Below are 22,450 nucleotides of genomic sequence, written 5' to 3'. Positions count from 1 at the left end.
TCCACCTGCCTCTGCCTCCCAAGTGCTGGGATTAATGGCATGCACCACCACACCTGGCACATTTTGTTTTTGAAGGAATACCCAATTATATGTATGTTAGGTCTTTTAAAACTAGTTTTTTAGCCAGGCGTGGTGGTGCATGCCTGGTGTGGGAGTAACAATCACTCTCTGCTGCACATTCACACGTTCCCCACATTCCTTTCCTTTTGCCATGTGTCCTTCCACTATTTCTTTATTCTAATTTAGCGTGTAGCTAGGTTTGTTTGTCTAAAACTGTTTTTTAAAGTCAAAGCTACATAAAAAGATGGCCCCTCCCATGTTGCCGTCTATTCTTGATAGGTTTCCCCAACCACCTTCCTACTTATATACATGGTTCCAAAATGTAAAAATATTAAAAGGTCTATACCAATCATTTACTGTCCCCTATGACCCCCCCCCAATCTCCCACCTCCCTATGCTTCTTCTCTAACTTAATTGTTAGTATGCGTCCTCTTCCCCCCTCCAAGGACAGTTTTTCTTCAGTGTTTCTTCAGAATGGTACAGTATCAACAGATCTAAATTGGGGTGTGGCTATTTATATTTTGAGCTTCACAAGACTGATTCCTGGCTACCTGGTTATGAATGGAACAATCCATACCGTAAGTCAGTTCACACAGCTTGGGAAGCACATGGCACTGCAGATGCTCACTTTGGAAATGTCACTGGTACCAAATGGCCTCCGCTGTATTTCAGATAATGATGTAAGTTTATTGTTATTATTGATTTTTTTTTTTTTTTTTTGATGCTGGAGATTGAGCCCAGGGCCTCACAGGTGTACTTTAAGTACACTGCAGATGTAATTGGTCATGCAGTAAATAGGCTGCACATGGCCTCAGCCCTTTTGGTGCAACCATTGTTCCTTTTTTCCATTTTGGAAGTGAAACCCTTTGCCTTTGAGTTTTTGGGTGGTGTTCATCGTTGTTTTAGAATTTTTTTTTTTTTTTTTTTTTTTTTTTTTTTTGGTCTTTTTGAGACAGGGTCTCTCTGTAGCTCCAGCTGTCCTGGAACTCACTATGTAGACCAGGCTGGCCTTGAACTCACAGAGATCTGCCTGCCTCTGCTTCCCAAGTGCTGGGATTAAAGGTGTGTGTCACCATGCCCAGCAGTAGATTTATTTATTTTTATTGTATAGGTATGAGCATTTTGCTTTCATGTATATATGTGTAATACGTGCATGCCTGGTACCCATTTGGAGGCCAAAGATGATGTCAGATACCCTGGAACTGAAGTTATAGCTGGTTGTAAGCTGCCATGTGGGTACTGGGAACTGAACCCAGGTTCTCTGCAAGAGCTGTAAGTGGGGCTAGAGAGATGGCTCAGCTGTTAAGAGCACTTACTGCTCTTGCAGAGAACCTAGGTTCTGTTCCCAGCACCCACATGGCAGCTAAGAGCTGTCTGTAGCTCCATTTCCAGGGAATCTGGCGCCTGTGGGCAGTTCATAACACACGTGCGCTTACACACATGGCAGCTAACAACTGTCTGTAACTCCATTTCTAGGGGATCTGGCGCCTGTGGGCAGTTAATGACACACATGCGCTTACATACGCACTGGCAATGCACATAAAATAAAAATAATAAAATATATTTTTAAAAAAGTGCTCTTAGCTGCTGAACCATTTCTCTAGCCCTGCTACTTCTTTTTTTTTCTTTTTTAAGATGGTGCAGGGGGGTCATCTCATATCCCAAGTTAGTCTCAAACTCAGTATGTAGTTTAGAATGACCTTGAACTTGTGATCCTCTTGTCTTTACTTCCCGAGTGTCAGAACTGGAGATATGCACCATCACACCCAGTTTATGTAGTGCTGGGAATTGAACCCAGGGCTTCATGGATACTAGGCAAACACACTACCAACTGATCTATATCCTCAGCCCCACTTTGCCTTTCTAAGGCAACCTATTCACAGCTTTTTGGATATCTTTCTTGCAGTGTTTATGTATATAAATATAGTCAGATTTAAATACAGTTCTTTATCTTTACATATAAATGTATTCAAAGTGTTTCTAGTCCTTTTTTCATAGATAATGTCAGCAAATAACCTTATACTTGTGTCATTATGCATGTATGCAAAAATATCTGTAGCATAAATTCTCAAAATTGATCAGGGGTACTAGGTGATCATAATTTTCATAGCTACCATCTAATTGGGAGGCAGAGGCAGGAGGATCTCTGTGAGTTCAAGGCCAGCCTGGTCTAAATAGCAAGTTCCAGGTCAGCTGGGGCTACTGGGAGACCCTGTCTCAAAAAGACTGAGAGAGAAAGAGAGAAAAGCCTACCTTAGAGTTTATACCAGTTTACATTAAAATTTTCTAAATCTGATAGATAAACAATAATAACTCTATTGTTGTTGTTTGAGATAGGGTCTCCCATTCTGTAGTTGAGGCTAGCCTGGAATGCTATGATCCTCCTACCTCAGCCTCCCAAGTGCTGGGATTCTAGGCATGAACCACCACACCTTACTTTAAATATTTTTTGCTTTGTTTCTATGCAATTTGAGGCTAGTTTCAAGCACTGTCCTCTTGCCCCAGCCTCCAAAGTACTGATGTTATAAGTATGTATACTTAAAATTAATGTATTTCTTTTTTCCTTTGTTTGCTTGTGTATTTGTTTAATGTAGTCCAAATGACTTCAAATTCTTTATGTAGCCAAAATGGCTTGATCTTCCTGCCTCTACCTTCAAACTGCTGGGATTACAGGTGTCTACTATACCCAGCTTCTCTTTTTAAGAATGAGAATGAGTTGAGGGGCTGGAAAGATGGGTCAGCAGTTAAGAGCACTGACTGTTCTTGCAGGGGACCCAGGTTTGAATTCCAGCACCTACATGGTGACAACTCCAATTCCAGGGGATCTAACGCACTCTTCTGTCCTCCACGGGCATTCCATGACACAGGTGCACCTAGATACATGCAGGTATAGCACTCATACACATAAAATTTTAAAAGTGAGAATGAGTTGAAAATGGTGATATGTTCCTTAATCCCAGCACTTGGGAGGTTGAAGCTAGAGGATCACTTATGCCAGGGAATTTGAGTTCAATATGGGCAACAAACTGAGACACTACCTCAGAATAATAATGATAAAGAGGGAGAAAGAGAATAGGTATATTCTTTTTTTAATGTGTATGAGTGTATTGCCTGCTTGTGTGTAAGTGCACCCATGCTGTACAGTGCCCGTGGAGATCAGAAGAGGGTGTCAGATCCCTTGGAACTGAAGTTATGGATAGTTGTTAGCCACCATGTAGGTGTGGGAACTGAACCCAGGTCCTCTGCAAGAGCAGCCAGTGCTCTTAACTGCTGAGTCATCTCTCCAGCCCCAGAATAGGTATCTTTTATTCCATGTATTATATGTGTGCACGCCACAGACACATATGGAGGTCAGAGATCAACTTATGGTAATTGGTACTCTCCTTCCACTATGTAGGTTCCTCCATTCCAGCTTGATAAAAGAATTATCCCATTTTTTTCTTCATTTACATTTTTAGTTGCCTCAAGTCTTTCATTCTTTTAGTATTTATCCTGGTGGACTGCATGACATATGGATCTAATTTTATTTTTTTCAAATGGCAACATAATCTTTTTCAAAAGTTGGTTTATTTTTATTTTTTGTGTATGAGTGTTTTATGTGCATGTATGTAAGTGCACCCATACATAAAATGCCTGTGGAGGCCAGAAGAGGGCATGTGATCCTCTGGAACTGGAGTTACCCCCCATGTGGATACTGGAATCCTGAACCTGGGTCCTCTGCAAGAGCAGCTATTGCTCTTAACCACTGAGCCATCTCTCCAGCCCCCACATAGTGTTTCTAATATGTTTGTTTGTTTGTTCATTTTTGTTGTTTTGCTTTTATTTTTATTTTGAGACAGGATGACACACACACACCCCCTCCCCCCGAAGCTGGCCTGAAACTCGTTATGTAGACGAGGCTGATCTGGAACTCACAGAGATCCACCTGCCTCTACCTCCCAAGTCCTGGGATTAAAGGCTTGCACCACTATACCCAGCACTTGTTCATTTACATGTTTTGGTTTTTAGCCTTAGCCTTTAACAGCTCTGCTATCCCTCCAGCCCTAATTCATTTATTTTTAAGATGGAGGTTTACTGTGTTGCTCAGGCTTGTCTTGAACTGAGTACAAATGATTCAATGATTCTTCTGGCCCAACCTCATGAGTGCTGGAATTATAGTTACACACCACCATGCTGGGATCCCACCACTATTTATTAAGTAGTTCATAGGCTGTATTTGTTTTTTTTTTTTTTTTTTTGTTTTTTTTTTTTTTTTTTTGGTTTTTTTGAGACAGGGTCTCCCTGTAGCTCCAGCTGGCCTGGAACTCACTTTGTAGACCAGGCTGGCCTTGAACTCACAGAGATCTGCCTGCCTCTGCCTCTGCCTCCCAAGTGCTGAGATTAAACCCTATTTGAGAAGCCAACTTTGGTTGAGTTTATTTGTCTGTTTCGTTTTGTTTTTGCCATTGTGGACGCTTTGCATAGCTTTCTTCTAATGAACCTGGCATGCAGTTTATAACCCTCTCAATTCATTGGTCAGTCAACTGCAAGTTCATATTTCAAGGATGTTCTTCAAGCTGGGCTTGGTGGTGCACACCTTCAATCCCAGCACTGAGGTGGCAAAAGCTGGCTGATCTCTGTAAGTTCCAGACCAGTCGGGTCTATATAGCAAGTTCCAGGAGAGGCAGGGTTACATGGTAAGACTCATAGCACTGGTGACTGCTATCTCAAGCCTGCACAAGCCCAAACCAGATGAAAACCTAACATGGATGGGAGTGGTCCGGGGGATGGACTAACACCCAGGAGCATTTGGGGAACACAAATTAGACTCGATAGACCTTAAAAAATAATAGTAAAGGATATGTAGTTGTAGTTGGGGGGCTGGTGAGATGGCTCAGAAAAGCAGTTAGAGCACTGGCTGCTCTTGCAAAGGACCCAGGTTCGGTTCCCAGCACCCACATGGGGGCTAACAACCCAGTTCCAGGGAAATTTGATGCCCTCTTCTGACCTCCATGAGTATTGCATGGCTTACACTTACACACATGCAAGCAAAGCACTCATATACATAAAATAAAAATAATTGTTTTTTTAAAAAAGATATGAAGTGTTGGGGAATAGTGGGATGAGGGTGGGCTGGGAGAAAGGACCTAAATATGATCAAAACACATTGTATGAAATCCTCAAAAAAATCAGCCAGGTGTGGTGGCACACACCTTTAATCCCGGCACCTGGGAAGCAGAGGCAGGCAGATCTCTGAGTTCAAGGCCAGCCTGGTCTACATAACGAGCTCTGGGCCAGCCGAGTCTACAGGGAGACCCTGTCTCAAAAAGACCGAAAAATAAACAAGTATGTTCTGGGCTGGAGAGATGGCTTAGCAGTTAAAAGCGCTGACTGCTTTTGTAGAGGACCCAAGTTTGATCCCAGGCACTCACATGGTGGCTAACAGCCATCCATAACTCCAGTTCTAGAGGAATTCAGTGCCCTCTTCTGACCTCCAAGGGCATTTCATGACATGGGTACAAACAAGCAGGCAATATACTCCTACATAAAAATAATAAAATATTTTTTATAAAGGATGTTCTTGCATCTGGTAAGGAATGCTATAAAACTTGAGAGAAAGTCAGTGCTTCAAGTCACAAACTAGTCATGGTTGTCTGTAATCTTTATTTTTAGTAAACTTAATCAAAATTCATTATATGAGAACCTCATTGTATATCTTCAGATTTTTCCACAGAGTGAAGTGTAATTACGAAATGCTCATTCAAATATCACTAAGTGTAGTGGAGCACACTCAGAATCCTAGCACTTTGGAGGCAGAGGGTAGTGGATCTCAAGTTCAAGGCCAGTCTGAATTGCAGAGTTAGATTTTGTCTCAAAAAACCAAGGGCCTCAGATATAACTGATGGTAAAGCACTTGCCAAGCATGTTAAAAACACCTGGGTTCAATCCTTAGCACCATCAAAAAAAAAACTCAATACAGCGTTTGTGTGGCATGTATGAAGCCCTGGGTTCCAGCACTAAAAAAAATTGTGAGCCAGCAAGATAGTTTTACCAGCTAAAGTTGCTTGCATCTAAGTCTGACAACCTAAGTTCAATCTCCAGAGTCCACGTGGTGGAAGGAGAAAACTGACTTCCTATAAGTTGTCCTCTAACCTCCATATACTCTGTGACATGTAGGCTATGTACCTACATACACAAATAAATGTCTAAAAAATGTTTTAATTATTATAAAATGTTTACTACATCATGCCTAAATAAGGACTTATTTATTCATTTCATGGTATGTATTGATATCTTTTGAAGCAAAATTATTTCAGTGGTGAAACTGAAGACCAACTTATTTTAGCTGTAGATTCTGCAGAACTCTGAATAAACACAATTTGTGTGGCTGTTATCTAGGACAAGATTCTTTGACTACCTTCATTGTGTTTGGAGACCTTGTAAGTCACAAAGTTATCTTCTCTGTCTTTGCAGTCGGCCCACTTTATCTATTCAGCATCCACCATCTGCAGCCATTAGTATCCAGCGTCCTGCCCAGTCCCGTGATGTAACAACAAGAATCACACTACCATCTCATCCTGCATTAGGGACACCAAAACAGCAGCTCCACACAATGGCTCAGGTAAAAACGGAGGTGAAGAACCCCTATGGGATTCTTCGTGGAATAAGCTAGAATCATGCTAACTTGCCACAGTCCTGGCAGTACGAAGTTAGTGAGCACTTTTAGACTGGATAGAATAGAAGGTGTTCTGTTTATAACTGTGTCAACACAACCACCTTACCACCCCCCCCCCCCCCCCCCCCGGCCCTCCAACAGAAAACCATCTTCAGTACTGGCACACCAGTGGCTGCAGCTACAGTAGCACCTATTTTGGCAACCAACACCCTTCCTTCAGCAACCACAGCCGGTAAGTCATTTGATCCTGCTCTTCTCTGTATCAGACAAAATGAAGGCAGAAGTGGTAAGTTAATTTTTCATTTTAACCTTCAGAGGAATATGGTGGCTAGAAAAACTTTTCTTTCCCCCAAGAGCTCTTCCAAGGCTTTTTTAGAATCTATAACGTGTGCAGAGAGATTGCTGTTATAACATTTCGTTTTTACCCTCTTTTCAGGATCTGTGTCGCACACACAAGCTCCCACAAGTACAATTGTTACCATGACAATGCCCTCCCATTCATCCCATGCCACTGCTGTGACCACCTCAAATATCCCAGTTGGTAAGTGTTACGCATTTTCATGCAGAAGCCTGTGAGGAATTTTCAGTCTCTATAGGACCACGCCTTCATGTCAAAGGTGATGGGATTGTTCTCTTGTTGATTTTCAAAACAACTCTGAATTTGACTTTTATTTATTTACTTATTATTTGTGTGTGTATATGTGTGTGTGCATTTTCATTGTGTGCATATGTGCATGCATGCAGGCCTGTGTACAGGTGTGTGTGTGTATCTGTGCAAATACATGTGTGTGTGTGTGTGTAGGTCAGGCTGACATTGGGTACTGTTTTCTATGACTCTCCACCTTATTTTTTGACACAAGGTCCTTCACTGAACCTGGAGCTCCCTGTTTAGGCTAGGCTGATCGGCCAGTGATCCTCAGGGATCTGTCGCCATCTCCCCAGTGCTGGGATTATAGGAACACACTACTATGCCCAACTTTTTATATGGGTTCTGGGGATCCAAACTCAGGCACTCATGCTTCAAAGCAAGCACCTTTCCTAAACTAAACCATCTCCCCAAGGACCGAACTCGGGTTGTCAGGCTTGGTAGCAAGTACCTTTTTCTGCTGTGCATGTTGCCAGTCTTCATTTGACTTCTTTCATCATCAAACCATACCCCACCTGTATGTTGTATTGAAAGAAGTTAACTTGACTGACATAGTTGGAAAAGAACGGCAGGAGAGACTGTTCACGAAACTCTCTGAATGATGTGGCAGTGGGAAAAACACTAAACTTGAGTTGGTCACCTTTTTTTCATTTGCATGCTACCCCAAGGTGCTTCATAGCCATCCTTTTCACCCTCAGATTTCATCTGAGTGCTACCCCAGGATGCTTCATAACTGTTCTCTACTTCTAAACTCTGCTTATTCCCTTTTGAAGTGTTTGTATACTTCAGATATTAAAAATCTATTGCACATTTCTGTCAGCTAGTCAGTAGGAGCAGGAATTGGCTTATTTTTCTGTAAGTATATAATTTAGGCTTTGTAAGCACATGCACATGTGCTCACACAGAAGTCAAAAGGCAACCTGGGAGTGTAGTTTCTCTCCCTCCACCATATGGATCCTAGAGATCATCAGGCTTGGTGGCAGGTTCCTTTACCCATTGAGCCATCTATCTGGTCCCAAAATTTTGTGGCTCCTTTTGTGTCCTAAAAGCTGCCATGGACCACATGTAGACGAATGGGAATGACTGTTCCAATAAAACATTACTTAGGAGCTGAGTGTGATGCTCAGACCTGTAATTTGCACATTTGGGAGGCTGAGGCAGGAGGTTTGCCATATGTTTGAATTCAACCTGAAACACTGTCTCAACAATAATCAAAAGACACTTCTTAAGATCATAGAAATTTGAATTTCATACCATTTCCACTTACCTTTTGAATTTTTTATTAAGACATGTTTTCTCCAGGCATGGTAGCCAGCTGGTACTACAGGGAGACCCTGTTTCAAACACACCAAAAAGAAAAAAAAAACGTAGCCGGCAGGCATGGTGGCGCACACCTTTAATCCCAGCACTCAGGAGGCAGAGGCAGGTGGATCTCTGTGAGTTCAATGCCAGCCTGGTCAACATAGTGAATTCCAGGACAGCTGGGGATACAGGGAGACCCTGTCTCAAAAAGACCAAAAAAAAAGACCTGTTTTCACTGTATCTCAGGCTGGCAGTGATCTTACAGTCCTCCTTGCTCTGCTTCTCTGCCTCCTAAGGACTGGGATTATAGACAGGCTCCACACTATGCCCAGCTCCCTTGGTCATTTAAAAATGTAAATTCCTGGGGCTAGAGAGATGGCTCAGCAGTTAAGAGCACTGACTGTTCTTGCAGAGGGCCCGGGTTCAATTCCCAGCACCCACATGGCACCTGACAACCGTCCTTAACTCCAGTTCTAGGGACATCCTCTTCTGACCCCCACAGACATTGCAAAACATGGGTGCACTTACATACCTGCAGGTAATACCTGCATGCACAGAAAATAAAAATAATAAAAAAATTTTTAATGTAAATTCATTCTTAGCTTAAATCCATACAGAAATAGGCAGGAGGATAAATTGGTCTGTGGACAGTAGTTACTGAGGTCATTAGAACGTGTCTCCTTGCCGCCAGAATACTGCTCTCTGGCCCATGAGCCACAGGTTTTGGCTTCTAGTGTTTTCTGTTTTGTTTTTTTATGATGAATATGTCATCTTACTATTCTCTACTCTCAATGATAGAAGACAAGTGGCACTATTTTTAACATAATGCATTTTTAGAAGAAAGAGTGCTTTTTATGAAGATACCCTGATGTGCTAAACTGTCAGGAATCTGGTGGCCTGACACAGAAGTGCGGTTCCCCATATGAGCTGTTCTTTCTTCCTTTTACATGAAACAGACTACAGCTCCCCAGCCTCCTCAGTAAACCTTGAGGATACTTTTGTGGAGTAATAGAAGTCTCCATTCCTCTTGTAGGTAAGCAAGCCATACCAGCACTTAAGTATGGGCTTGCCCCACAGGAGGTCTTTAAGCAGAGAGAACACTGTTGTTGACCTTTCTCAGGTTGCTGCTCACCTTGACTTGTTTGTGGATACAGTAACATCTGTGTGCGTGTGTGTGTGTGTGTGTGTGTGTGTTTTCAGTTCACTCCTTCTACCTTGTGGGATCTGAGGATCAAACTCAGGTTATCAGACTTGTGGGGCTAGCTCCTTTACCATCTGAGCCATTTTACAAGCCCCATCTTATTTTTTAAGTCAAGGACCTGGGTTCAGTTCCCAGAACCTGTGTTAGGGAGTCTGGTGTGTTAGCACACACTTGTAATCCCAGTGCTGGGAAGGTAGAAACAGGTAGATCCCAGAGCTTGCTGGCCAGCCAGCCTATCCCTATTTCTTTAATCCCTTATATTCTAAGAGGTGATGATCTGATCTGCTTGTTGTAAAATACCAACTTTGGGGGTTAGAAAGTAGTAGATCTAGATGTGGTCTTCAGGAGACAAAAGACAGAGATTCTACAACTCTGCAGTGCTGTCCCCATCACCGTTAGCCTTGGTGCCTTAGTGGACCTGCTGAGGCTTCGAAATGGAAGAGGAGGCTAGACAACGAGCGCTATTTCCAAGTAGGCTAGGCTAGCTGGTCAGCAAGACCCAGGGATCCTCTTGTCTCTGCTCCTCAATTGCTGGAATTACAAGCTTGGCCTACCCTGCTCAGCTTTTTTACATTGATTCTGAGACTCAGACTCAGGTCCTCAAGCTTGCTCAGCAATCAGTCTCCCCAGCCTCTGATTTTATCTTGTTAGTTCACTCTTGGGAGCCCTCCAAAAGCTAAAAGGCATGTTTGCTGAACTTGTTTTAATCTCCCTTTGACAAATAACAATGTAAGTAGATTGAAATAACTTAGTTGAACCTTTTGTACTCTTATTTCTTGTTTTGCTTGTTTTTCTTGGTTGGTTGATTTTGGTTCTAGTGTTGTGTGTTGTTGAGATAGCATCTTGCCTTATAGCCCTAGCTAGCTTTGATCTCAAAATCCTCCATCGTCTGCCTCCAGGGTGCCAAATTGCAGGTGTGTACCAATGCCAAATCTTGGCTTTTAAAACTGTTTACATTTGTCTGGGTGTGGTGGCACATGCCCGTAGTCCCAACACTTGGGAGGCAGAGGAAGGCGGATCTCTGTGAGTTCAAGGCCACCTTGGTCTACATAGTTCCAGGCCAGCTGGGGCTACTGGGAGACCCTGTCTCAAAAGACCAAAAAAAAAAAAAAAAAGTCTACATTTGGGGCTAGCAAGATGGCACAGCTAGTAAAGATGCTCGCCACACAAGCCTGACAGGTTTGATCCCCAGAACCCACATAAAGATGGAAAGAGAGAACTGACACCACAGAGTTGTTGGCTGACCTCCACATGTTCACAATGGTACATGTGCCCACACATGCACATGATACACACATAAATAATAATAAACTTCGCATTTGTAAAAATATTGCTAGCTATGTTTGGCTTGCCAGGGACAGGCCATGAGTAGTAATAGAATTGGTGCACTATTGTTTGTAGCTAAGGTGGTGCCACAGCAGATCACACACACTTCTCCTCGGATCCAGCCTGATTACCCTGCAGAGAGGAGCAGCCTGATTCCCATTTCAGGACATAGGGCCTCTCCAAATCCTGTGGCCATGGAAACCCGAAGTGACAACAGGTAGGAGGCAATGTGCCAATTACTTTGATCTGTTGTGTTCTTGTTTTGAATTTTCCATAAAACAGAATGTCTCACAAATATAGCATGTATATATTTTTCATATTTCCCCCTGAAAATAACACATGTATTCTATTTTAGTGTTATGAAAATGTAATGTTTTTATTAAACCATTGTTCTTCTGATAGATGTTCTCCTAGGATCCATTTCTTTGGTATGTTTTTTTTTTTTTGTTTTCAGGTTTGGATTTTTTTTCACTTTCTTCCATTTTATGTGTATGAGTGTTTTGCCTGCATATATATTAAGTATACCATGCAGTGCCTGCAGGGACCAGAAGAGGGCATCAGATTCCCTGGAACTGGAGTTATCCACCATTGTTAGCCTCCTTATGGGTGCTGGGAACTGAACCCTAGTCCTCTGCAGAAGCAGGCAGTATTCTTAATTGCTGAGCCATCTCTCCAGACCCTTTTTAAACCATTTTAAAGTACAGATTGTAAGATTATAACCTTGTATCCATGAGTACTCAGCATCAGAAAGCATCTGCTAGCTATTTGTCCTGATTTAGTAGGTTAACAATTAGTTAATGAAGGTGATGTTCGGTGATCTTTGTCTATTGAAAAGGCACATATTTTTTTTCTTTTGTGAATAATCTATATGGAAATACTTGTTTTTTTTGTTGGTGATGCTGTTTTTTTGGTGGTGGTAGTGGTGGTTTTGTGTGTGTATATGTATGTGTAATTTTTTTTTAATAGCAAGAAATTTTATTCAGAAGTGAATGTGCAAAGCCAGTATTCCCCAAGGGTTCCAGACTGTGGGCTTGCTTTAGGGGTTGGTTTTTTGGTTTGGGGATTTTGTTTGGTGTGGTTTGGTCTTTTTTATGTTTATGTGCACGAGTGTTATGCCTGCATGTACGTAAGTGCACCTATGTTGTGCAATACTCACAGAGGACAGAAGAGGATGTCAGATTCTCTGGAACTGGAGTTATGGATGGCTGTTAGCCACCATGTGGATACTGGGATTTGAACCCTGGTCTTCTGGAAAATCAACCAGTGCGCTTAACCACTGAGCCATCTCTCCAGCCCCATAGGTCTTTTTGAGACAGGGTCTCCTCATAGCATCAGCTGTTCCGAAACTCAGTAAGTACATAGACCAGGCTTGTCTTGATCTCACAGAAACCTACCTGCCTCTGGACCCAGAGTGATGGGATTAAAGGTGTGTGTGTGTGTTTGATCAGCCTGCACATACAGATTTGGTTTCATTCATTAGCATCATAGGAATTTATCCACCCACACCCCCCCATACCCCCATCTTTTTGAAACAGTCTCCCTGTAGCCCCAGCTGGCCTGGGAACTCGCTCTGTAGAGTTGGCTAGCCTTGAACTCACAGAGACCCGCCTGCCTCTGCCTCCCAAGTGCTGGGACTACAGGCGCGCGCCACCACACCCAGCCTAGGAATGTATTGCTCTTTTAAAAAGGCTTTTACTCTTTGCTGTCATCCATTTTGGAGTTTAAGTGGTCTCCCTTGGGGGCCCCTTAAGACCATTTCCATGTGTTTCCCTTCCATTCTAGCCCCTTCTTATTTTTCCATCACAACACACCCCACATCTTACTGAGCCCAGAAATCTGCTTATTTTCCAAGGGGCCTTTGATTATTTAGAGACCTGCATGTAAGCATTACTGTAACTTTGTGATTGTCATTCTTCTGTGCCCTTGCTGCAGATAGTCAGAAGGTGGTAGTATTTTTAAACTAGGATATTTGAGTACATGCTAATGCCTCCAGTTCAGCCCCAATCCATATTTGTATTCCTTCCCCACAGTGTGACTCCTACAGGAATGGTATGGTTTTAATATAGTGTTTATTTCCATCTACCTAGCTAAACATACTTTTTAGCTCTAAACATTTGGATTTTCTTGGATTTCCTATGTAGATGTGTACATTTTTATGTACACATAGGCAGGAAAGTTTGTGTGTTTGTTTGTTACAGATTGGCAACATCTTTTCATTGCCATTGCATTTTCATTTCTTTCGGGAAGGCAGCTAGAGCTTGCAGTGCAGTGTTTGTAAAGATGGTGAGCTTCCTTGTCTCTTTCCTGCCTTGAATGGGAATTCTGAAATTTCTAGTCCTATTTTTGGCTTTCATTTCATGAAAAGTTAAGAATGCTATTAGAGATAGATAGGTAGGTAGGTAGGTAGGTAGGTAGATAGATAGATAGATAGATAGATAGATAGATAGATAGATAGATAATCTTTTTAATATTTCAAATGGTTGCTCTCTGTGAATTTTTTTTAAATATGAGCATGAATAGAAATTCTGGTGTTGACTCATTCTTGTTAGAAACTTTGATTATGGTGTATCTAGTTTGTGTGGTGCTCAATTCAGTTTTTTTGTTTTTCAATTCAGTTTTATGTAGGAATGTTTGTGTCTTAATTATAGAGAATGAGAGGTATCCTTTTTTTTTTTTTTCGGTCTTTTTGACACAGGGTCTCCCTGTAGCCACAGCTGGCCTGGAACTCACTATTTTATTATTTTATGTGTATGAATGTATTGCCTGCATGTATGTGAGTACACCCATGTCATGCAGTGCCCATGGAGATCAGAAGAGGGCATCAGATCCCCTAGAACTGGAGTTATGAATGGTTGTTATCCATCATGTGCTGGGAACCGAACCACTGAGCCATCTCTCCGATCCCTATCATCTTTTATCATCTTTTTTGGTATCAAGACTATATTAAGTTAAAAAACGAGTTGGATCTCATATTTTCTAGTCTCTGAATTGGTTTGTATGAAATTATGATTTTCTGTTTTACATCTATTTCATTAAATTTTCCTGTAAAAACAATATAAGCTTTGTGTATTTCAAGTGGAATTAAGCAAGGAGGCTTTTGTGTACAGAGTATGAGTAAAGGGTCTTACTATGTTGCCCAGGCTGATCTCAAACTCTGGTTCAAATGATCCTCCCACCTCCAATTCCTGACTACTAGGATTTCGTAGTTTGTTTTAGTATTTCTCTCAAAAATCATCCATAAAATATTAACCTTTTTTTTTTTTTTGCATGTATTGACATAGGTAGTAATCATTTACTTGTTTACAGTTTCTTGGTTTTTCCTGTGATGTAAAGATGAGACACGGTTTGGGAGATGCTGATAATAGCATTGTGAATGATGTCAAGAGGATCTGGAGGATAATATCATTTGAATTGAAAGAAGAAAATAACTTGTTTCATATAATCTCCTGTGTTTCTAGACCATCGGTTCCTGTTCAGTTCCAGTACTTTTGTTTGAATTGAAAGAAGAAAATAACTTGTTTCATATAATCTCCTGTATTCTAGACCATCAGTTCCTGTTCAATTCCAGTACTTTTTGCCAACTTACCCACCTTCTGCATACCCGCTGGCTGCACACACCTACACCCCTATCACCAGTTCCGTGTCCACTATCCGACAGTACCCAGGTATGAACCCTCACTTCTAAGATGACTTCATACATTGTCATTATTGTCAGCAATGAGAAAAAAATTGATCAGAGTATTTCTGAAAGGAGGTATAATTATTCCAGCTTCTTCCCAGATTCAGAAAAGACTAGCCTTTAATCTTTGTGAGCTGTCTTTATGATCTGTGTTAGGGATGTTAGTGGTATTTGGATGGTTTTAGCCTGTCCTTAGAATAATTCACGTTGGCAGGCTGGAGAGATGGCTCAGCAGTTAAGAACACTGACTGTTCTTGCAGAAGACCTGGGTTCGAATCCCAGCACCCACATTGCAGCTAACAGCTGTCCATAACTCCAGTTCCAGGAGATCCAACAGCCTCTCTGTCCTCCGCGGGCATTGCACAACACAGGTGCACTTACCTACATGCAGGCATAACACTCATACACACAAAATAAAAATAATAAATGAAAAAAATTTTTAAATAATCATGTTGGTAATTTTTGTTACTAATCATGTTAATTTTGTTAAAATGGCAGTTTCTATGAATAAAACTATGTAATCTTACAGGGATTTTGTTGGTTTGTAGAGCACCTGTTGTATTTTTATTTTAGTCCTAGTATGTTTAGGTCTCACCAACTTGATTTGTAAATACTGAGCTTTTGGCTATTCCAGAAGAAATTCTTCTTCATTTTATTTTATGGATACCCATGGAGGTCAGATAGGGGCATCAAATCCCTTGGAGCTGGAGTCACAAATGAGTCAGCCACCCAGTGTGGATACTGGGATCCCAATTCTGGCCCTCTAATAGAGTACTAAGTACTCTTGACTGCTGAACCATCTCCCAGCCCTAAAAAAAAATTCATAACTTTGAGTTTGTATAATTTTTTTCAGAACCAGAAAGCCTTTACCAGATTGTGATTCAAGTGTAGGGGGATATATGTCTGCAAATTCCAGCACTCAGGAAGCTGAGGCAAGGGGATCACAAATTCAAGATCAGGTTCTTTGCATGACCCTGTCCAAAAACATTTTTAGGGCTAAGGATGTAGCTCAGCTGGTTGAATGCTTCCCTAGCATGCACAAAGCCCTGACTTTGGTCCCTAGCTATGCATAAACTGAGCATCATGCTATATGCCAGTAATCCCAGCACTAAAGAGGTAGAGGCAGGGGCATCAAAAGTTCATGGTCATCCTCAGCTAGATAGCAAGTTTGAGGCCAGCCTGGGATACAGCAGACCTTGTCTCAAAAAACAAAAAACACTGCCAAGCTTGACAAACTGACTTCAATCCACAGGACCCATATGTGGTGGAAGAAGAGAACTGACTCATGAATGTAGGTTCCCACAGAGCTAGAGTCAGGCAGCTTTGAGCCTCCCAACATGGGTACTGGGAAACAAACTAGGGGTCCTCTGCAAGAGAAACAAATGCTCTTAACCACTGAGCCATCCATCTCTCCAGACCCCTCTTTTATTTTTCTAATATGGTTACTGAAAAATTGAAAATTGCATGTGACTTTATATTCCCATTAACCAATGCTGGCCTAAAATTTCAAGCATTTAAAAACATTTAATAGTTTTAGAACTGAGTTCCTACCTTGATTGCTCTGATGACTGATAAGATTAGCCTTTTTGCATATGTGGTGCTGGGACTGTAACCCAGGGCCTTTCACATGCTATTCAAGTACTCTACTACTGAACTCTACATTCTTAGCCCTAAGAATAATAATTTGTATTTTATTTTATTTTCTCAAATAGTAAGGAATTCTGCTTTTGTTTTGAATCAGTAGGTAGAATTGCATTGTAGGTAAAGAGATCCTTCTCTTTATCTCCAGCAGGTATGAGCCATTGGGACTCTGACCTACCTACTAGATTTCAGAAGGGCCTATAGTAGTGGTTTTGCCAGTTAAAGCAGATTGTTTGAGCTGGTACCCATGGTTTGTTTCAGAAGTTTTATATTAATTTTTTAGCACAGTTGTCTAGCTAATATTTATAATTAACAGATTAAAATGTACCCTTTATGAGACAGATTCTTACACTCTAGTCCAAGCTGTTTTAGAACTCACTATGAAGACCAGGCTAGCCTCAAACTCACAACCTCCTGCTTCATTCTCCTCTATGCTGGGATTGTAGACATGAGCCTAGCTAATTTTAATGTATTTCTGACAATTTGCAGAAAGACTATGTCAGATTGGTAGGCAATGAAAGGGAAAGCAATCCCCAGTAGATAGTTTTAAGAGTTTTAAGAAGCAATTTAAGTAGCAGCTGAGGATTGAACCCTGAGCCTAGTACATTCTAGGTGTATTAGTTTTTTGTTTGTTTGTTGTTTTGCTGTGATAAAATACCATGACCAAGAGCATCTTATAGAAGAAAAAGTTTATTTTGGCTTACTGTTCCTGAGGAAGAGTCCATAATACCTGGGGAGGCCTGGCAACAGGCAGTCAGAGCAGGAAGCTGAGAGAGCACTTCTGAGCCACCAACACAAAGACATCATGAACTAGAAGTGGAGTGAGGCTGTGGACTCTCAGAGACCACCCCCAGTGACACACTTCCTCTAGCAAGGCTATACTTCCTAAACCTCCCCAGACAGCACCACCACCTAGGGACCAATTGATCAAATATCTGAGCCTGTGGTAACATTGCTCATTCAAACCACTACACTATGTAAAAGTGCTCTGTCACTAATACCGCCAACCCCATAGTTTGTTTTTGGTTTTGTTCTGGGTTTTTTGTGGATTTTTTGTTTGTTTTAGTTTTGGTCTTGGTCTTTTTAAGACAGAGTCTCCCTGTAGACCTATCTGGCCTGGAACTCGCTATGTAGACCAGGCTGGCCTTGATCTCACAGAGATCCAGCTCTGTCTGCCTCCTAAGTGCTGGGCTTAAAGGCATGCACCACCAAACCCAGCTCTGTGTTTCGTTTTTTAAGCCAAGGATTTAGACTAAGCTTACATAGTGAGAAAACTGTTCGTTTTATCATCTTTCTTCGATGTGTGGACTGTGTCTAATTAATTTTATCACTTTTCTTCATTTGTGGAACTGACCTTTTGCATCATTTTCAGTTTCAGCTCAGGCTCCAAACTCCACCATCACAGCTCAGACTGGTGTGGGGGTAGCATCTACAGTCCACTTGAACCCCATGCAGTTGATGACAGTGGACGCTTCTCATGCTCGACATATCCAAGGGATCCAGCCAGCACCCATCAGTACCCAGGGAATCCAACCAGCTCCCATTGGGACACCAGGGATCCAGCCGGCACCAATTGGCACACAGGGAATCCACTCAGCAGCCCCAATCAGTACACAGGGGCTTCAGCCGGCAACAATGGGCACCCAGCAGCCACAGCCTGAAGGAAAGACCTCAGGTAAATTAACTCTTTGGTGAAAAAAAGAAGCCAGCTGTATGGCTTAGCAGGTAAAAGTGCTTACCACCAAGTCAAACAACCTGAGTTCAATCCTCAGGACCCACGTGGTTGAAGGAGAAAAATCACTCCCTCAAATTCTCCTCTTGGGTACGAATAAATGAGTAAAAAGTAATTTTAAGAGTTAAAAGTAAATAAGTAAATTTAACTCTCTGCATGGAAAAAGTACACCTGGGTTTTAATCTTGGCCCTGCCACTTTCTGGCTTTGTGGCCTTGGATAATTCCTCCAGACCTTAGTTTTGTATTTGTAAGATGAGTTGCTTAGAGCTTACTTTACAAGTTCATTGTAAACATTAGAAATGGCATGTGTGGACAGCCTAATCTGCATTTACACTCAGGGTAAAGAGTTCTATAAAAACTCAAAAGGAGTTAGAGCTACCATAATAAGTAGTGTTCCCACTCTGTTTTCCATTTTCTTTTGAGTTGTATGTAAAATCTCTCTTTTTATTTATTTATTTATTTTTATTTTGTGTGTATAAGTGTTATACCTGCATGTAAGTGCGCCCATGTCATGCAATGCCCGTGGCAGACAGAAGAAGGAGTTGGATCCCCTTGAACTAGAGTTATGGATGGTGGTTAGCTGCCATGTGGGTGCTGGGATTCAAACCTGGGTCTTCTGTAAGAACAACCAGTCCTCTTAACCACTGAGCCATCTCTCCCAGCTCCAAAGCTGTAAAATTTTAATGTTACCTGGTATTGTCATTGTGCAGATATGAGTAAACTAGGCATTATATAAAATGAAATGATTCCTTGTGCTTGGAGTATTAACTATTTTCTTTGATGTATTTTCAGAAAGACAGGGTGTAGTAGCACAAACCTGTAATTTCATCTCTGGATGGTTGAGGCAAGAGAATAGCAAATTTGGGGCCAGCCCTACCTACACAGGATTTGCTTTGGGGGCAGGGAAAGGATAGGAGGAACACTAGTATATAGCTCATACATATAATCCCAACACTAGAGAAGCAGATTCAGGAGGATCATCTCAAGTTGAAGGCCAGCCTGGGCTATCTAGCAAGATCCTGTCTGTGGGGGGGGTAGGAACAGAAAAGATTATTTTTCAGCTTGGATAGTCATCTTAAAAATTCTCATTTATATTAACTAACATTTTAATTGCCATATAGATCTAGAATTTAAAATAAAATGTTGGCAGAGCCTTAAGTAAATGACTATCATAGAGGTACAATTTGCCCATAATGGATCACCTGGAAAGATGTTATACTCTTTTAATAGCTCTTGCTAGGAAATTGATTTTGGTGATTCCTATAAATTTGCCATTTTTATAGCAATAACTGTCACACATGAGTAATCTTCAGTTATGGTTTTATGATCACTAGTATTTTAAGTTGGCTTTCTTGTTTTTTGGTGGGGGTTTTTTTTTGGGGGGGGGCTATTGTTTTAAATCAGAGTCTCACTATGTAGTCCTAGCTAGCCTCTGCTTCCTGAGGGCTAGGATTAAAGGTGTTCACCACCATGCCTAGCTGGTCACTAGTATTTTGATGCTAGCTTTTAAGAGTATAGTTAAAATAACTGTTTTCCTAAAAATTGACAGGAGTCTGGACATTTTTGAAGGCTAAAGAGAAATATTATTTCACAGAAATTACCTTAATGTATTTCTTGAAGGGTGTTTGGATCATGTTATCAAGCCAGGAGATCATGTTTTCTCTCTTGTGGTAGCTCTTCCTTTTATTAGCTTTCCTGACTGTCAGTTTTCCCATTTCTGCGGTAATGATTATAGTAAATATTGTGATAAAAAGCCCAAGGTTAGCTAGTAGAATGGGTACACTGTGTGCCTCTGTGTATTGGGTATATCACATTTATTAGTGTGATCGTAAAGGAACAAAAAGATAATGGTATTGGTCTTCGTTGGTAGTTTTGGTGACCTTCCCCTCTGGCCTTGTAGGAAAATGAGCACTGTATTCTGGTTCTTAAATGTCTTATCCTTTTTTTGGCCTTGCTAGGCATGATGGCTAATTTTGAGGAGTTTCCTCCTTCAGATTGACCTATGGGGCATGTCTGTGGGGCATTTTCTTGATTGCTAATTGATGTAGGAGGGTCTAGACCACTGTGGGCAGTGCCATCCCTGGGCAGGCAGGCCTGGACTATATAAAGAACGGTAGCTGAACAAGCCAGGGGAAGCAAGCCAAGTAAGCAGTGTTCCTCAGTGGTCTCTCCTTTAATTATCCAGGTTCCTGCCTTGGCTCCCCTTGATGATGGACTGTCACCTATAAGCTGATGAATAAACTCATTTCTCCCCCAGGTTGCCTTTGATTGTGGTGTTTATCACAGCAACAGAAAAAGTAGGACAGAAGTTGGTACCAGGAATGTGGAATTTTGCTGTGATAGATTTATGTTGGGGGAGGGCAGAGAGATTGTGGAGGCATTTGGAACTTTGGGGCTGGGAAAAAAAAAAAAAACCTTTGAGTTCTCAGAGCTTAATGAGCTATTGCTGTGGGAGCTTGAAATAGTTGTGCTGAGAGAAATGAAAGATAGAGGCCTGGCTTGTGAGAGTTCTGTGTGAAATTTAAGAGTCCTAGCAAGGCTATTTGTGTGATATATTTGAATTAAGAATATGAGAAAAAAAAAAATTTGTGAGCTGGGTGTGGTGATGCATACCTTTAGTACCTGTACTCAGGAGGCAGAGGCAGGTGAATCTCTGTGATTGAGACCCTGTATCAAAAAAAAAAAAACATGAAGGGCTGGAAAGATGGCTCAGTGGTTAAGAACACTGGTTGTTCTTGCAGAAGACCCAGATTTGTATCGCAGCACCCACATGGCAGCTAACAACTGTCTATAACTCCAGTCCCAGGGGATCTGACAGCCTCTTCTACCTCCTCAGGCATGGCATGGCAGCATGGGTGTTCTTACCTACATGCAGGCAATACACGTATACACATAAAATAAACATAAATTTTTAAAATTTTTTTTTTAATTAAAAATAAAAATAATATGTGGAAGTGAAACTTTCTTTGCTTTGCTGGGACATTGGATGCCAATCAGCTGGTGCTTCAGTTCTTGCTTCCAGATTCTTGCCTTGAGTTCCTGCCTTGGCTATCCTCAATGATGGACTGTAAGCCATGGATGAAACAAATCCTTTCTTCCCCAAGTTGGTTTTGGTCTGTGTTTTATCACAGCAACAGAAAGCAAATCAGGATACTAGGGATCAAACCCAAGGTCTCAAACATAATAGCTATGTGCCCTACCACTGAGTCACACCTCCACCTGCCCTAATTCTCTTAAAGTGTGGGGCATTTATAACATGGATACCTAATGCCAATGGTCTAGTTGTTACTGTGTGTGTCTTATGTGACAGTCCACTAACATTGCCTCTGTTTCTCTTTTTGTCCACACCTACTCTCCTTCAGCAGTGGTGTTAGCAGATGGAGCCACAATTGTAGCCAACCCTATTAGTAATCCATTCAGTGCCGCTCCAGCAGCAACAACTGTGGTGCAGACCCACAGTCAGAGCGCTAGCGCCAACACACCAGCCCAGGGCTCCTCCCCTCGGCCAAGCATACTCCGAAAGAAACCAGCCACAGATGGGTGAGTAGACTCTGAAATGCCAAATGACACCTCTAGTTCTGAACATACTTGGTATAAACAGTAGCTTCTCTCACATCTAATGAAACAACCTAATCTCATCTCTGTTGACACTTCAAAATTTCCTCACTTTAACCACAGAATTGCTCAGTAAGCCTTGCCCTGCTCAGACTAGGATATTTAAGAATCTTCCAAAACCAGGCATAGTGGTGCATTTTTTATTTATTTATTTTTTTTTTACAATTAAAGTTACAGTTTTAACAATATACAAAATGTTACAGTAATTCAGATTTTTTGGCATAATGATTACAGATTTGATAAATACATTTTATATCTCATAATAGCGATGAAGATTATACAAAAGCTATTAAAACAATTATGAGAATAAATTCTATCGTCACTTAAATATCTAAAGCTATTTTCCTTTGAGTTCTTCCAGAATGATTTGTTCTTATTCTTTACCTTAATTTGAGGGACTTCAAGAAAATACTTGTTTTGTTTTTGTTTTTGTTTTTGTTTTTTTTCATACAGAAGAATTCATTCCAAGGCAACTGACATTGAGACGTTTTCACATGCATTTCTAATCTCTATATACATGACTATCACTGGTCACAGTCGCCCACCTTCTGAGCTCCTCGGCATCTGAGCATGAATACAAACTCGTCAGATA

General features: G+C 41.3%; 1 protein-coding gene across 4 annotated transcripts in view; it reads left to right on the top strand.

Moving 5' to 3' along the window:
* Sap130 (Sin3A associated protein 130) overlaps positions 1–22,450 on the top strand; it is an 81,609-nt gene that overhangs the window by 20,542 nt on the left and 38,617 nt on the right. For 3 of the 4 annotated variants that reach the window (XM_017795319.2, XM_017795318.2, XM_029558109.1), the window contains exons 8-14: positions 6,514–6,661; positions 6,857–6,947; positions 7,152–7,256; positions 11,266–11,407; positions 14,734–14,855; positions 17,883–18,185; positions 21,606–21,783. In XM_017795319.2, coding sequence (XP_017650808.1) covers positions 6,514–6,661; positions 6,857–6,947; positions 7,152–7,256; positions 11,266–11,407; positions 14,734–14,855; positions 17,883–18,185; positions 21,606–21,783 — 1,089 coding nt within the window. The remainder of the gene's footprint in view (positions 1–6,513; positions 6,662–6,856; positions 6,948–7,151; positions 7,257–11,265; positions 11,408–14,733; positions 14,856–17,882; positions 18,186–21,605; positions 21,784–22,450) is intronic. The other variant, XM_029558108.1, reaches the window with a different exon arrangement.

The sequence above is a fragment of the Nannospalax galili genome, unplaced genomic scaffold, assembly GCF_000622305.1.
Source record: "Nannospalax galili isolate Female #2095 unplaced genomic scaffold, S.galili_v1.0 scaffold408, whole genome shotgun sequence".
Taxonomy (NCBI): domain Eukaryota; kingdom Metazoa; phylum Chordata; class Mammalia; order Rodentia; family Spalacidae; genus Nannospalax; species Nannospalax galili.
The sequence above is the reverse complement of the archived record's forward strand: the minus strand, read 5'-3'. Positions and strand labels throughout refer to the sequence as shown.